The following is a 15,285-nucleotide window of genomic DNA, read 5'->3' on the forward strand; positions in this document are numbered from 1 at the left end:
TGGGTAAAATAAGACTGAGACCTACTGGGCTGCAATCTCAGACAGCTAGGCATTCTAAGTCACAGGATGAGATAGGAGGTCGGCAAAAGATACAAGTCACAAAGATCTTGCTGATAAAACAGGATGTGGAAAGAAGCCGGCCAACAGGTGCAGTGGCTCACGCCTGTAATCCCAGCACTTTGGGAGGCTGAGGTGGGCGGATCACGAGGTCAGGAGATCGAGACCATCCTGGCTAACACAGAGAAACCCCATCTCTACTAAAAATAAAAAACAAAATTCGCCGGTTGTGGTGGCGGGCATGGTGGCGGGCACCTGTAGTCCCAGCTACTCGGGAGGCTAAGGCAGGAGAATGGCGTGAACCCGGGAGGCGGAGCTTGCAGTGAGCTGAGATCGCACCACTGCACTCCAGCCTGGGCAACATAGCAAGACTCCATCTCAAAAAAAAAAAAAAAAAAAAAAAGCCGGCCAAAACCCACCAAAACCAAGATGGCACGAGAGTGACCTCTAGTCGTCCTCACTGCTGCACTGCTGCACTCCCACCAGTGCCATGACAGTTTACAAATGTCATGGCAATGTCAGTAAGTGACCCTATATGCTGTAAAAAGTGGAGGCATGAATGATCCACGCTTTGTTTAGCAGATAATCAAGAAATAACCATAAATATGGGACACCAGCTGCCCTCGGGGCTGCTCTATGGAGTAGCCATTCTTTTCTTCTTCTTTTTTTTTTTTTTGAGATGGAGTCTCGCTATGTTGCCCAGGCTCAAGTGCAGTGGCACCATTTCAGCTCACTGCAACCTCCGCCTCCCGGGTTCAAGCGATTCTGCTGCCTCAGTCTCCTGAGTAGCTGGGATTACAGGCCCACACCACCACGCCCGGCTAATTTTTATATTTTCGGTAGAGACGGGGTTTCACCATATTGGTCAGGCTGGTCTAGATCTCCTGACCTTGTGATCCGCCCACCTCAGCCTCCCAAAGTGCTGGGATTACAGGCATGAGCCACCGCGCCTGTTGGCCGGCTTCTTTCCACATCCTGTTTTATCAGCAAGATCTTTATGACTTGTATCTTTTGCCGACCTCCTATCTCACCCTGTAACTTAGAATGTCTAGCTGTCTGTGAATGCGGCCCAGTAGATCTCAGTCTTATTTTACCCAGCCCCTATTCAAGATGGAATTGCTGTGGTTCAGAGGTCTCTGACACTGGGGGTCAGCCTGGCCCCTCCTGACCGCGGGAACCGCCCGCCTCGGCCTCCCAAAGTGCTTGGATTACGGGCGTGAACCACCGCGCCCTGCCGGAGTGGCCATTCTTTTATGCCTTTACTTTCCTAATAAACTTGCTTTCACTTTACTGCAGGGATTCACCTCTAATTTTTTCTTTCACGAGATCCAAGAACCCTCTCCTGGGGTCTGGATCTGGACCCCTTTCTGGTATCAACACGGGTCCGCAGCGCCAGGGCGGGCGGAGCTGGAGCCGGAGCCTTAGCCTCAGCCTTGAGACCCGGCGGGCCGCGCCCAACCGTCCCCGCCCCCCAGAGCTTCCTTGGAAGGTACCCGTAGAAAATTCCAGCCTCGCGGGGCCACCGAGCTGCCTCCGAACGGGGTTTTTCCTGCGGGGCGGGTCCTGGGGCCACTGAGCGGGTGCGCAGGGGCCGCGGCCCCTTCGAGGCTCCCCGCTGGCCTTGGCTCCCTGGGGACGGGCGGGCGGGCCGCTGGAGCCGGGCTCTGGACGTCCTGGCAAACAGGAAGCGAGACAAAGGCGGCCACTTATCGGGCGCCCGCATTCCTTTCAGGTGATGCCCGTGAGGAACGGTGGACGCGGCGGTCCTGAAGGGCTGCCAGGGGCCCCCGGGGACCTCCCTGCCGCAGTCCCTCGGCGACTCAGGGTGCCCCTGCCTCCCCTCTGGCTGGAGGTGGCGGCGGGGAGGATTCCTTGTTCTCGGGGATCCCCCTCCCAGGCACAGGCCCTTGAGTTCCCAGAAGGGAAGGAGCACCAGCCTGGCGTCTGTGCCCAGAGGGACGCAGTGGAGGCTTGGGAGGGGCGTGGAGGTAAAACAATGGGCCATATCCACTCAGTCATTCCACACACTGGAGGGCCATCCTATACCAGGGTTTCGGTGTGGGTACCAGGACCAACTAATGAAACAGACCATCCCTGCCCTCTAGGAACTTCCAGCGTAATGGGGAAGGTCAATAGATGCCAGATACCTGAAATATTGGGTGAAGGGCAGAGTGCAGATGATTTGAGGGAGGGTCTAACCCACGCCGGATGGGGATGGGGTGGCCTGGGCTCCTTGCACAGCCTCTGGCACTTCAGTGGCCCTTCACAGGCACTGTCTGGAAGAAGGAACCTTGGAGCGGGACAAGGAGTGGTGGCATGGAAGGGCATCTGGCCCGGGGAGCAGCGTGAGCGAATGTCTGGCAGTCTGCATGTGTACTGGGCATTTGAGAGGCAGCAAGGAGCTGGTGACGAGGTTGGGCGGGTGGGTTCTGATGGCCTTGGAGCCAGGCTGAGGCCTGGCTTATTGTGCTGGCACTGGGAATCTGGGGAGGTGGGGTGGGAAGCAGGCTCAGCTTGGCCCAAGAGCAGGCTGAGGAGAGGCCCCCCTTGCCTGGGTGGCTTGGAGAGACTGATCTACAGAGACAGAGGCTCCAGCTTCTGAGGGCTCTGCCCCCCCCTTGCCTGCTGGGCACTGGCACCGGTTCAGCTGATAGGAGTGCAGGGCTCCCCCTTCAGGCGGCAGCTGACTCAGCGTCTGAAAGGTGGTTCCCACGGTTCAGGTTTCTCTCTAGGGCCAAAGGCCATGCCATCCTTGCCCCTCCCCCAAGTGAGTCAGTGCCCAGGGCATTGACAATTAGGGCTGAATGGAAGTTAGGATTTCCAGTCCCCCCACTCCTGCCAACCAGCAACACCTCAGGCAGTCCTTTCTGCTGTCTAACCACTGCCACCCCAACTTTGGCTTGGCTTTCCACTCCCAGAGGTTCCAAGACACTGTAGTTATCAATACTTGGGTTTTATTTTAAAACAGTGAAAAGAAAAATAAATATCTGAAGAATAAGAATACAGGGCTGGGTGCAGTGGCTCATGCCTGCAATCCCAGCACTTTGGGAGGCGGAGGCAGGTGGACCGCTTGAGCCCAGGAGTTCGAGACCAGCCTGGGCAACATAGTGAGACCCCCCCCCCCTTTACAAAAAATACAAAAATTAGCCAGGTGTGGTGGTGCACCTGTAGTCCCAGCTACTTGACAGGCTGAGGTGGGAGGGTCACTTGAGCCCAGGAGTGGGAGGTTACAGTGAGCCCTGATGGGCCACTGCATTCCAGCCTGGGCAACGGAGCAAGACCCTGTCAAAAAAAAAAAAAAAAAAAATACAGGAGTGGGGTGGGGTAGTGGGGCTGGAGACTTGAGGTGTCCTGGCTTTGGTAGTCTTGAGTGGGGGCGCCAGGGGCCTGGGATCTGCAGCTGTGCTCTTCCCAGGCCAGGCCCTGCCCCGTCCCCACTGGGAGGTCTGGGGGCTCCGCCAGCCTCGCCTGCCCGCGGCTCCCAGGCGGGGCGCTGCGTCAGCGGAACCCGCGCCGGGATTAGCGCCCTGGCGCCCGCCTGCGCCCGGGGCTCTGTCGGGCGAGGCTGGGGTCACCGCCCCATTGGGGCCTCTTCCGCCGGCCCTCAGCCTGGATCCCAGGCCGGACCCCGCGTAGTGCCCGCAGCCTCAGTGATGACCCATGTCCTCCATGCCCACGCGGCCCCAGACGCCCAGCACGAAGCTCTCGATGTCGCACTCATTGACGCCGCGCACGATGCGGAAGTGGCCCCTCTCGCCCCAGGCTGGGCCCCAGGAGTTGGCCGCAGTCTGGGAATAAGGAGGGGTGGTGAGAAGGGGAATGGGAGTGGGGCGAGGGGAAGAGGGGGCGGGGAAAGGGTCAGCAGCCTCACCCAGTATTTGAGCGTCCTTCCATCTGGCAGCGTCTCCTCTCCCCATCTGCGGGCAGAGCAGGGGAGAGGGAAGGGCGCTGGGTCTACCTGCTCTCAGGAGCTCCAATCCAGGAAACCTGCCCCATCCAGCCCCCAGTTGCCTTTGGAGGGTTGGGTACACCCTTAGGGCTCAGGCAGGTCTCTGTACCTCTCTGCATCTCCCTCACTCTCACATCTGTAAGTCGGTGTACCCAGGCCCAGCACGGGAGGGGATGGGGCACCAACGGGACAAGTGGAGGGGAGGTGAGCAGAAGAGGAGGGAACCTGGGTCCTCCAGAGACCCACCTCCTGGGGGCCCGTTCTGTGGGACCACACATCCACCTGCCCTCCCTCACTTGGGTATCCAGGGAGGGGTAGGTGCAAAGGGCCAGAAGAAAGACACTCTGAGAATATGGGTATCTTAGAGACCCCCAATTCCCACCGTAAAGCACATTTCACTGAGTTCATTGAAGTCAGTGATCCTAACATCTATATTCCCTAAATCGGATAGGGAAACTGAGGCCAGGGGAGCAACCTCCCAGGTCACTCGGTGGGTCAGGCAGAGCTGGGACAGGTGCTGAGGTGGGGAGAAGTTGAGAAACTCCTGAGGCTCTCTTCATATTTCATTGGGGTTATTTTATCCCGATGTCAGGAAGGAACGGTTCCTAAAAAAGCCTTCAGAGGCTCCCAACCTTCAGTTCGACCCAGGGCAAGTCCTTTCTCTTTCTGAGTCTCAGTTTTCTCCCTATTGAAATGATGAGAGCAGTCCTGGCTCTTTAGAGAGGTTGTAAGAACCCAAGGCAGGCTCCAGAGCCCCTCGCACAAACCCTGCTGTCCCCAACCCCCTCTGCCCACACGCCCCTCACCCTGTGATCTTGACTGAGTGGGTCCCGTGCCGGCGGTATCTCTCTGGCCTCCCAAGGCTCACTGGCGTGTGGCTGTAGATGCCTCCCTTGTATAGGAAGAAGTCCTCGTGCACCTCCATGAGGGCTGTGGGCAGATGTCAAGGTAGGGTCCACTCAGCCCATTGGTACAGGCACTGGTGCCTGAGTCTGTTGAGGTGTGCCCAGGCACCAGGGTCCCTCCATACCAAAGCTCTAAGTGCTCCCTCCAGGCACTGCCTGTGGGAGGGGAGGACCCCCTACTCCCAGCCCCACTGGACATGCTGCTGAATGCTGTGCAGACCACTTGTGCCACTGTGCCCAGTCTCAAGCAGGCACAAGCTTCTGGAACCAGGGTGCTGGATGAGGGGGTTTACCTTGGACAGGGCCATTCTCCATCAGCTCCTTCATGATCTCCTTGTCCTGGAGGGCAGGGGATGGACAGAGAGCATCCGTCAGGGGTGAGACTCCAGGCTTTCACAACCCTCCTGCCTCGGCGCCCTCACCCAAGTGCTGACTTACGTTGGAGCCAAGGCGGTAGACAGGAGTGACCTGGTAGATGTCATTGTTATTAACATGGCTGTTGGGGCAGCTGGCAGTGGCCTGGCGCTTGCCCCGACCCATGGCTCGGCTGTGCATCATGCAGGGGGGCGTAGGGCCAGCCTCGTCTCGTTCGCGGCCCGAGAAGGGGTAGCAGTGGTCAGACACCACCCTGCAAAGGCAGCAAGAGGGAGCAAAGGCAGAAAGACTCAGTGCATCATGGCCCAGGCCACGCCCACGGAGCTCCTTGCCCTCTTCTCTGCCCACGTGCCCTGTTGCTGCATACCCTCGGCGACGCAGGAACCACCAGGCACCATCGAGACGCCCACCGCGGCAGCCCTGCTGCTGGTGGGTGTCACAAGACAGCAGGTTCTGGGGCGACAGGACAGGCGTCATGTGTCCCAGAGAATGGATTGAGACACGATCGGATGCCACAGCTGGTGGGGTGAGACGTAGGGGCTGTCAGGAGGCTCAGGACTTGGCCCTCCTCTCCCAGGCGCCAGCCCTTGCCCTTGGCTTACCCGCTGTGGAGAAGGCCCAGGAGCCTGCGCAGTTGCCCTGGTCAAGAGGCTCATGAATCAGGTTGGGCCACTTCTCAGAGGCCTCGAAGGCCGTGGGAAGCACCTCCCCTGGGTTCAGCACTGTCTGCAGGATAAAGGTTGCCCTGTCTGCCTCCTGCTCTGCCCTGGCCTGCCCCTCAGGTGCCCATTGGCACTGGAGGGCCACCAAGTCCAGGGCCTTCTGCAGTTTAATCTTGAGCCCTCCTGCTACTGCAGGATTCCAGCTGCCTCCAACTTTGACTTGTGTTGAAGAACCAAGCACCATTTAGTGCCTCCCAGGTATCAGGTGGGGGTGACTAGTCCTGCTTCCCAGATGAGGCAGCTGAGGCCAGGCACAGAGAAGTGGCCAGGCCAGGTCCCTCAGCTTTCCATTCTCAATCCCTGTCTCTTTCCTCTTCACCTTCTGATCGGCCTTAGCTTTCTTCAGGCCTTAGCTTCAGGCCCCAAAGGGCAGGGGAGGGAAGAGGCAGTAGGGTCCCGTGACCAGGCAGACTGCCAACACAAACAGCAGGAGGCAGAAAATAGCCAGAGGCCCAGGGGAATAAGGGCAGGGCCAGGGTCTGGTCACCCAAGGCCGAAGTCTCCGCAGGGAGGGCCACTCCTGCCAGCCCCTGCCTCCCCGCTGCCTGCCGCTGATGGACAAATGCTCCAGCACATGTCCCAGTCCAGGCCTGCTGAAGCTCCCCTTCCTCACCCTTTCACTTTGGGCCTGGTTCTCATTCCTCTCCCAGAGGGTCCCACTGGTGGGAAGGCAGAAGCCCTCTCCTCCCTTGGGGTTCCGCTGAATCGGCGTTTATTTCCGAGAACTGCTGCCCTCTGGCCACAGCTGGAGGAGTGTGTGTCCTTCCCTTCCCAAAATACCAAGGTGACCCCCTGTCCCCTTGGGCCCTAACCCAGCTGTACTGAGACCAACAGCATTTTTCCCATGCTGGAGAGATCAGGGGGGAGCCGATGCTAGGACCACAAAATTCAATCTGAGCATCAGTTCTTCCAGCGCAGCACATCCTGTGGAAGCAGGGAACAGAGGCCCAGAGAAGGGGAGTAACTTGCCCAGGGACACACAGCCTTGTAGTAGGGGATGGTCCAGGCCCTTGGAGGAGCAGGGCACAGGGCCAGCATCCCTGAGGTTCTGAGCCATGGGGAGATGGCAGGATTGTGGGAAAGGATGGACTTACATAAATTTCATGCATGTTCATGACCGAGGAAGATGGGCGGATGGTGCCCAGGCGGTAGCGAATGCCCTCATCCAGGGTCATGCCCCAGAAGGCGCTGTGGTTCCCAGCCTGCCAGCTGAAGGAGAGGGGATGGAAGGAAGTCACAGATCTGCCAGGGCTCAGGGTCCTTGGGGTAGGTGCATGTGGGTGGGAGAGACGCACAGTGGCTGAGTGCACACACAATCAAATCTGGGTGTAGGGGTGTAGGAGTGGCCTGCTGGACGTGCCCCACAGCACAGCATGCGTGTATACATGCATGAGTATGCATGTGTGCCCACTGAGGGTGCTTCTAGGGCCTCTCACCCATAGTTGCCCTGGTTGATGGCTTTGATCATGTCTGGATCCACCAGGCATGGTTCTTGGTCACACTGCCACTGCCTGTTCTCCTGGCAGGTGCTGGCGAGAAAAGGAGAGAAGGAAAGGGTAAGTGGGGGACTGGGGATACTTTGAAGGAATGTGGCCTCAGAGGTTAACATGGGCCAAGGAGTCTGTGCAAGTGACTATGGGAGAATCTCTAGGTGATCCCATCCAGCCTGGTGGCTTTAAATGTCAACGTCTAGTTCATGATTCTCAAGTTTATATCTGTGGCCCAGATCTCTGCCTGAACGCCAGAGTCAAGGATCTCATGGCTACTCAACACCACTACCCTGAACCAGAACACTCCCTGAACCGAATTCCTGATCTCCCACACTTATTCCCCCTACAGTTCTCAGAAAACGGCAACTCTATCCTTCCTGGAGTTTGGGTCCCAAACCTGGCAGTCCCCGCTGACTTCCTCTCCCATGCTGATCCTGTGGGTCTACCTTAAAAACGCATCCAGAATCCGAACCACCCTCATTCTCGCCTGCAGCGCCCCCAGGTCCGATCACCTCTCACCTGGATGCCTGCTGTGGCCTTCTCACTGTGGGTGCTCCATGCATCTGCCGCTTGCCCCGCTTCCCAGGGTATTTTTAACACAGCTGCCAGAGTGACCCTGCTAAACCTAAGTCACATCACGTTGTTCCTCTGCCCAAAACCCTCCACTGGCTTCACATCAAAGAATAAGAGCCAAAGTTTGGTGATGAAAAGGCCCTGCACGTTCTGTCCTCCTGCCCCCTGATCCCCTCCTCCTTCTAGTTCTGGTTCTAAGGCTCCAACAAGGCTGGCCCCTGATGGTTCACACCGATCTGCTTGCTCCCCACCCTCCCTGCTTTTTTTTTTTCTTTTTTGAGACAGGGTCTTGCTCTGTTGCCCAGGCTGGAATGCAGTGGTGTGATCTCGGCTCACTGCAGTCTCTGCCTCCCAGGCTCAAATGGCCATCCCACTTCAGCCTCCTAAATAGCTGAGACTACAGGTGTGCACCACCACACCCAGCTAAATTTTGCAATTTTTGTAGAGATGGGGTTTTGCTATGTTGCCCAGGCTGGTCTCAAATTCCTGGCCTCAAGTGATCCACCTGCCTCGGCCTTCCAAAGTGCTGAGATTTACAGGTGTGAGCCACAGGCCTGGCCTGTTTATATTGCTTATACCTGTTTCCTCATAGGGTGTAAATTCTTTGAGGGCAGGTATTGTTTGGTATTTTCAGGGCCTAGGAAAACAAAACCTAGCACATAGTAAGCACCCAATGAATATTTGTTAACTGAGTCAATGACTGAGGCCATATGCTGAATTGACTAAGAGCATGGGTTCTGGAATTCAAATGCTGGGTTTCAGCCCACTGGCTGTGTGATCTTAGGAGAATCATTCAAGCTCTGTCTCCCTCAATGCCCTTGTCTATAAAATGAGTATAATACAGTGGTACCACTTTCCAGGGATTTAATGATAGGCTTGTAAAGCATTTAGCACTGGGCCTGACCCATCGTTAAGTGCTCAGAATTAATATCTACTATCACCATTCTGTTACAGGAATCCCAGACCCCACTTCTCTAGAGCTTCAGACTCATATCTCACTGACCTTCTGACATCTCTGGATGTGCAAAAGGCATCTCAAACTCAAAATAGCCCGTCTGCCTCCCACAAGCCTGCTCTTTCCTAACATCTTCAACTCTGAAAATGGCACCCGGTTGTTCACATCAGAGCTCCGTGTGGTCTGTGGTGTCCGCCCACATGTCCTCCATCAGCAGGGCTTGGAGATGGCACATGAGGAATCCACCTACCTCTCGCCCCTCCACTGTGGCCACCCTACTCCCGTCCATCATCACCTCTCACCTGGACCACGGCACTGCCTTATTCACCAAGTCCGCTACCCCTTTAGAATTCCCGGCCATCCCCTCCCTACCCACCCCAAAGCCAGAGAGGTCTTTGAAGAACGTAAATCAGACCCGTGTGCTCTCTACGTGGCTTCCTGTGACTCCAAGCAAAATGCAGAATCCTTGGCACAGCTGATGTGACCCACGGAAAGTGGCCTGCACCTCCTTGGGATGTCTCTCCCCTACCCCAGCTCCAGCTAAAATGAGCTCAGTCACCTCCCGGCCTTCCCATGAGCCACTCCCTCTGCCTAGGCCAGGCCTCTTCTATCCTTCTCCCTGGTCTCAGCATAAATGTCCCTTCCTCAGAGTGGCTTTCCCACCCACTCCCTACTCTAAACTGGGACCCCCGTTATCCTCTCTTTTCCCTATAACACTGGGCAGCTTGTCAGGATATACTCATTTGCTCTCTTTCCATGTCCTTCATCTTACACTAGAAGTGGGACAAGGACTGTGTCTGTTGCATTCCTGCTCCATCTCCTGAGCTCAGCATAGTGCCTGTCACGCAGTAGGTCTTTAATAATAGGTGCCGACTGAAGGGTTGCATTCTATGAATTCTATAATGCTTTTACAAGCTCATAACTCTGTTATTACAAGATGCTGAACTGCCTCCTTCCAAGCTGCCCGAGGCTCCCACCTCCAATGTTGCCTTTTAAGGAGCCTCAAGGGGAGGCAAGACCCAGTATGGCTGGGCTTTCCAGCCGCAGGAGAGGCGGGGGCACTGCTGGGGAGGGCCAGAGGAGTCTGCGGGCCGGGAAGGCTTTCCTCATCCTTCCTTTCCCTCTCTGCACACCAGGCTGTTCCCCCTCTGCACACCTAGGCAGCAGCACCCGACTAGACTTTGGAAGCATCCTTTGAGGGCTCCGACACCCTGGACACTCCCCCACCCTCGCCCCCAGAGCCTTCCTGAGGAAAGGGCAGTAGGCTGTTCCGTCCTTTCCTGCCATCTCCTCCTTTGCCCCCAGGGCTGCCCACACAGGTCCAGGCAGGGCCGGTGGTAGCAGGTCCCAGCATTCCAGAGGGGGCCTAAGGGGCCAGGGACAGCAGTGAGAGAGAGAGAGAGAGAGAGAGAGAGAGAGAGAGAGAGCGCATTAACCCCTCAACATCCAGAGCCATCCTATCAGAACCTGCAGACTCGGGCAGGCATGTTTTATCCTTTTGAACACACACACACACACAGTGCACACACAGTCACGCTGCACACCCAGACACGTGCTGAAACGTTCCCTCACTCGCTGTGACCCGGGCACCCCTCACCCTAGTGAGGCAATGGAAATAGCTTATGCGCAATGCATTCCAAAAAGTTTCCTTCTCTCTGGGGCCTCTTAGTCCCAGGCAAAGAGGGAGTGGGGGTGGAGTGGGTGCAGGGCCTCCTCCTCCAAGTTGCAGGCTCCCTGTTATTTCTATTAAGGCATTCAGGGTTTCCTACCCGGCCCTTCTCCACTTCTCATCTCAGACTGAATAGGGGGGTACCCATGACCCCTTCCTCCTCCTACTGGGAATGGTGGGGGGTGGTGGGGAAGGAAAAAGGGGCCACATTTCAGGGAAGGCCCTGCTAGAGGCTGGCTGGCCGCCCGCTCAGCCATCCCTGACCCTCATCTGCTCAGGGCAGCGGATGCTGCAGTCAGAGCTTTCCTTCCTGGCGCCCCCTTCTCCCTCTGACTCTGCGGTGACAGCAGGAATAGCTGGGAGGAGTAGCCCAGCCCAGGCCAGGAGGAGTGGGGAAGGACTCTCAGTTCCAGGGTGACCCCTGGGCCAGCCACCCATGGCTGGCCATGCTTGAGGAATGTTGTTGGAATGATGTTAGATAAGTTGACTTGGTCAGTGTTAAAATTCCTCTGTTGCACATGAGGAAACTGAGGTTCAGAGAAGGGAAAAGATTTCTGCCTTGCAAAAGCGGTCAGGGATAAGATTTGAACCAAGTCTGTCAGCCACAGGCTCACAAAGCAAGACCCCTCTAAACTCCACTCACCAACGGTTACAGTTGTCCCAGTAGGTTCCCAAGATTGGATAGATACGACCTCCATGCATACATCCTGTTGGAAGAAAAGAGAAGAGAAGTGGAACCAGAACCAGAGAGGAGGGGCTGATTGGCCAGGTCCTCAGAGATCAGGTACCTTGAACCTTTCCAAGATTCTCTCTCTCTCTCTCTCTCTCACACACACACACACACACACACCATCTCTCACTGAAATTAAACTATAACTGAAGACATCACACACATACACACACCAGCTCTCACGTAAATTAAACTATAACTGAAGACATCACACACATACACACACATACACACACCAGCTCTCACTGAAATTAAATTATAACTGAAGACATCACACACACACACACCAGCTCTCACTGAAATTAAACTATAACTGAAGACATCACACACACACACACCAGCTCTCACTGAAATTAAACTATAACTGAAGACATCACACACACACACATCAGCTCTCACTGAAATTAAACTATAACTGAAGACATCACACACATACACACACCAGCTCTCACGTAAATTAAACTATAACTGAAGACATCACACACATACACACACACACACACACCAGCTCTCACTGAAATTAAATTATAACTGAAGACATCACACACACACACACCAGCTCTCACTGAAATTAAACTATAACTGAAGACATCACACACACACACACCAGCTCTCACTGAAATTAAACTATAACTGAAGACATCACACACACACACATCAGCTCTCACTGAAATTAAACTATAACTGAAGACATCACACACACACACACCAGCTCTCACTGAAATTAAACTATAACTGAAGACATCACACACACACACACACACACCAGCTCTCACTGAAATTAAACTATAACTGAAGACATCACACACACACACACACACACACACACCAGCTCTCACTGAAATTAAACTATAACTGAAGACATCACACACACACACACACACACACACACCAGCTCTCACTGAAATTAAACTATAACTGAAGACATCACACACACACACACACACACACACACACCAGCTCTTACTGAAATTGAAGCCAAACTATAACTGAAGATATCACACACACACACACACACACACACACACCAGCTCTCACTGAAATGAAACTAACTGAAGACAAATCCTGCAGGGTCACACACCAACTGCTGTTTGGGAAGTTCTTCAATGATTCCAACCTGGATTCCTCTTACTTTACTTGGATGCCAGCCACAACATTCCTGGGATCCTTTTCCATTTAAATAAGTTAGGGCTTGGAGATGGGGAGTGGGAGGAGCATGGGGAAGCCAAGGCCCAGAGAAGGTAAGCAACCGTCCTAAGATAACACAGCACTCTTGAGATGACAGCTCAGGTATGCAGTCTGCCGGCCCAAGCCCCATGGAACTGTGGGAAGGAATGCAAGTGATTCTCCTATTGGACAGGGGCAAGTGCATGGAAAAGGATGATGGTGAGGCTGAAAGCAGGAAAAGATTTGACCCATCTCCCAGGTATGAGCAGCCATCTCGGGACACAGGATCCTAGAATCCTCAGCAAAGGCAGAAAAATGGCTAAGATGACCCTCAGCAACCCATATGTGCCTTATCAGCCCAAGAGTGAGTCAGCAGGTGCAGCCAGCACCTTCCGTGTCTGGAAAAGAGACAGTATTGGGAGAAAATGTGGGAGGCTGCCCTTTCCCTGGGCTAAATCAGAATTCTAACTAAGGAGCTTCTTCAGTCTTGCTGGAGAGTAAAGTTCCCAGAGGGGCAGGGAAGAGTCCCAGATTCTACAGAGCTTCCCCTGGAAATGTCAGTGCATCCATCAGCTTTGCTCCTGAGCCTTGCTGAGTCTGAGGTGGACAAAGTGACCCACCCTCCTGGCCATCTTAGTGCCCACCTTGGATCGGGGGAAAAGGGGGTGGCACGCCGAGGCAGAAGTCCCAGAAGTCAGGGCAGCAGTCGGAGATCGTGCGGTTGCAGAAGAGGTCACAGTAACAGATGGCGCCCAGGTAGGGCAGGGCACAGTCGTCGGCACGGCCGCGGCAGCACAGGTCCTGCTCCTGGCAGTACCGGCCTCCCGCGTCCCGGATGCCCCGCAGGTGCAGACCCGGTGCTAGCTCCCGGCGCCCACGACCCTGCTGGGCACCCAGAGCCACGTGGCCAGCCAGCGGCAGCAACAGCAGTAGCCCCAGTGGACATCGCCACATGGTGGCTCCTGGGCCCTGGGGGGCAGAGATGGTGGGCAGCAGAGACTCCCTGGAACATCAGGGACAGGTCTCCCAGTTTCCTGGAGCTGTGAGTTCAAGAGGGCCCAGCAGGGAGGGAGATCCCGATTCCTGAGTCCCCAGGCAGGACACGGGCAGAGGAGCCCCCGAGTGTGGGCCCTGGCTATAGGGGGATGGGGACTGGGCAGAAACGGAGCCCCTCCCTGACCTAGGCAGGGACCTTCAAGGACAAGGAAATGAGGGTGGTGGCATTCTTGGTGCTCCCACCCAGCACTCATCCTGTGGACCCAAGGTCTTCTCTCCTGTCCTGGGTCTCTCTGCCCTCCAGCAGCCTCCATCCCTGACCTGGGTCCTTGACTTTGTGCTTTCCTGTCTCCCCTGGTCTTTGGGTACCCCTCTCTTCTGTTCCTGTGTCCCTCTGTCCCCCTCCACTGTCCCTCTCTCTGCCATCTGTCTTGGTTCCTCTACCTGCCCCCTCCCCCTGTTTCTTCTCGGTCTACACCTTCCGCCCTCTGAGCAGGGGAGCGTCCCTACCTGGTGAAGGTGTGGGCTGGGGCCCAGGCTGCCCCGCGCGCCTCAGCCTCCTGGCTCTGCGACCGCCGGACGCTCAAAGTCAAGAGAGGAGCGCGGGGCGGGGCGCTTTTTGTACCGCCCACCCTCTGCACCGCCCCGGCGGTGGCGGAAGGGAGGGGCGCCTGGCTTGTACCTGGAGTAACTACCCCACAACTCAGGGGCTTGCAGGGTGGAGAAACGACAAGCACACGATTGTCCTGGCTGGGTCTCCGGTGGTGGAAGCCGTTCCCTTAGGGGAACCCCAAGCAGGAAGGATTGCGGTTTCACACTGGGAAGGACTTCCCAGTGGGCATCCCTGTGGAACTGAGGGGCTTTGGTGGAGAAGGGGAGATATGGGCAGCCGAGTTCCGGGTTATGGACACAAGTTTGGGAAATGATGGGGAGGGCATGTGAGGCAAAATTCTCTAAGCCTATCCTGACACCTCAGTAATAAAAATAGCCATGCACACTCCTCTCCACTGTGCCCTCTAGGCTTGGGTGCCACCCCTCATAGCCGCCCCAGCTCCTAGGAATGATTGGAATTCCAGGAGTATGATCCTTAGGTGCCCTGGGCGGCTCATCCCTGGGAGGTGGGCAGGGTGTGGGGGCGGCCTCTGCACCCTTTGACTCCTTGTTGAGTCTGCCTTCCCTTGCCTGCTTGGGCCCCTAGACGAGCACTGCCCTCTCTAGCAAACCCAAGGGCATCCTGCTTGGCACCTGTCCCCCTCCAAGGATCCAAAGGCAAGGGGCCTACCAGCTGGCACCCCCTGCAGAGGCGCTCCTTCCTGCCCCAGGCATAAACCTTTCTTTGCCCAGGCTGGCCTGGGACCCAAACAATGGGGCTTCTGTCCCGCCCGGTCTGCAGTCACCTTTTACCTCCCTATTGTGCAACGCCCTCTCTTCAACAGGTTGGGCTCAGGCCAGAGGTCTCTACCAGCAAAGAGGATAAAAGAGACTACACCTGGACAAACCCTCCCAGGCCCAGGCCTGAGCCTCACATGCTGGCCCCTGGGGAGGCATCAGGGACTCCCTTTGCCCTCCCACTGACCTCCCTGCAAACCTCCCCCAAACCAAGGGGCATCCTGAGCTGGCCAGCCCCTGGGGGAAGGGAGAGAGCCGAGGATCACCGGCACCTGTGGCTGGGTTACCCCTGCCATGGACCACTGGGT

At 56.1% G+C, this 15,285-nt stretch overlaps 1 protein-coding gene across 4 annotated transcripts; it reads right to left on the bottom strand.

The window, feature by feature from the left end:
- Nucleotides 1-2,991: 2,991 nt before the first annotated feature.
- TINAGL1 (tubulointerstitial nephritis antigen like 1) lies at nucleotides 2,992-14,246 on the bottom strand. Of its 4 annotated transcripts, XM_054465366.1 has the most exons (13): nucleotides 14,099-14,246; nucleotides 13,237-13,561; nucleotides 11,339-11,402; nucleotides 7,445-7,537; nucleotides 7,103-7,217; nucleotides 5,889-6,012; nucleotides 5,654-5,804; nucleotides 5,350-5,539; nucleotides 5,205-5,250; nucleotides 4,813-4,936; nucleotides 4,639-4,691; nucleotides 3,929-3,974; nucleotides 2,992-3,845 (listed from the first exon to the last, which is right to left on the bottom strand). In XM_054465366.1, exons 2-13 carry the CDS (start codon nucleotides 13,544-13,546, stop codon nucleotides 3,662-3,664), a joined length of 1,500 nt encoding a protein of 499 aa, XP_054321341.1. In that variant the 5' UTR covers nucleotides 13,547-13,561; nucleotides 14,099-14,246; the 3' UTR covers nucleotides 2,992-3,661. The 4 variants fall into 4 exon arrangements, with proteins under 4 accessions (XP_054321341.1, XP_054321351.1, XP_054321362.1 ...); XM_054465376.1 differs by lacking the exon at nucleotides 4,639-4,691; XM_054465387.1 differs by lacking the exon at nucleotides 13,237-13,561 and having other exon boundaries at nucleotides 14,099-14,122.
- Nucleotides 14,247-15,285: the final 1,039 nt, after the last annotated feature.

The sequence above is a fragment of the Pongo pygmaeus genome, chromosome 1 (genome assembly GCF_028885625.2).
Source record: "Pongo pygmaeus isolate AG05252 chromosome 1, NHGRI_mPonPyg2-v2.0_pri, whole genome shotgun sequence".
NCBI lineage: Eukaryota > Metazoa > Chordata > Mammalia > Primates > Hominidae > Pongo > Pongo pygmaeus.

Coding starts and splice junctions, on each gene's coding strand:
- TINAGL1 (XM_054465366.1), bottom strand. CDS start 13,546: ATGTGGCGATGTCCACTGGGGCTACTGCTGTTGCTGCCGCTGGCTGGC. Junction 5,805..5,888: donor CTGGGCCTTCTCCACAGCGG/GTAAGCCAAGGG, acceptor TCACCCCACCAG/CTGTGGCATCCGATCGTGTC. Junction 5,540..5,653: donor TGGTTCCTGCGTCGCCGAGG/GTATGCAGCAAC, acceptor CTGCCTTTGCAG/GGTGGTGTCTGACCACTGCT.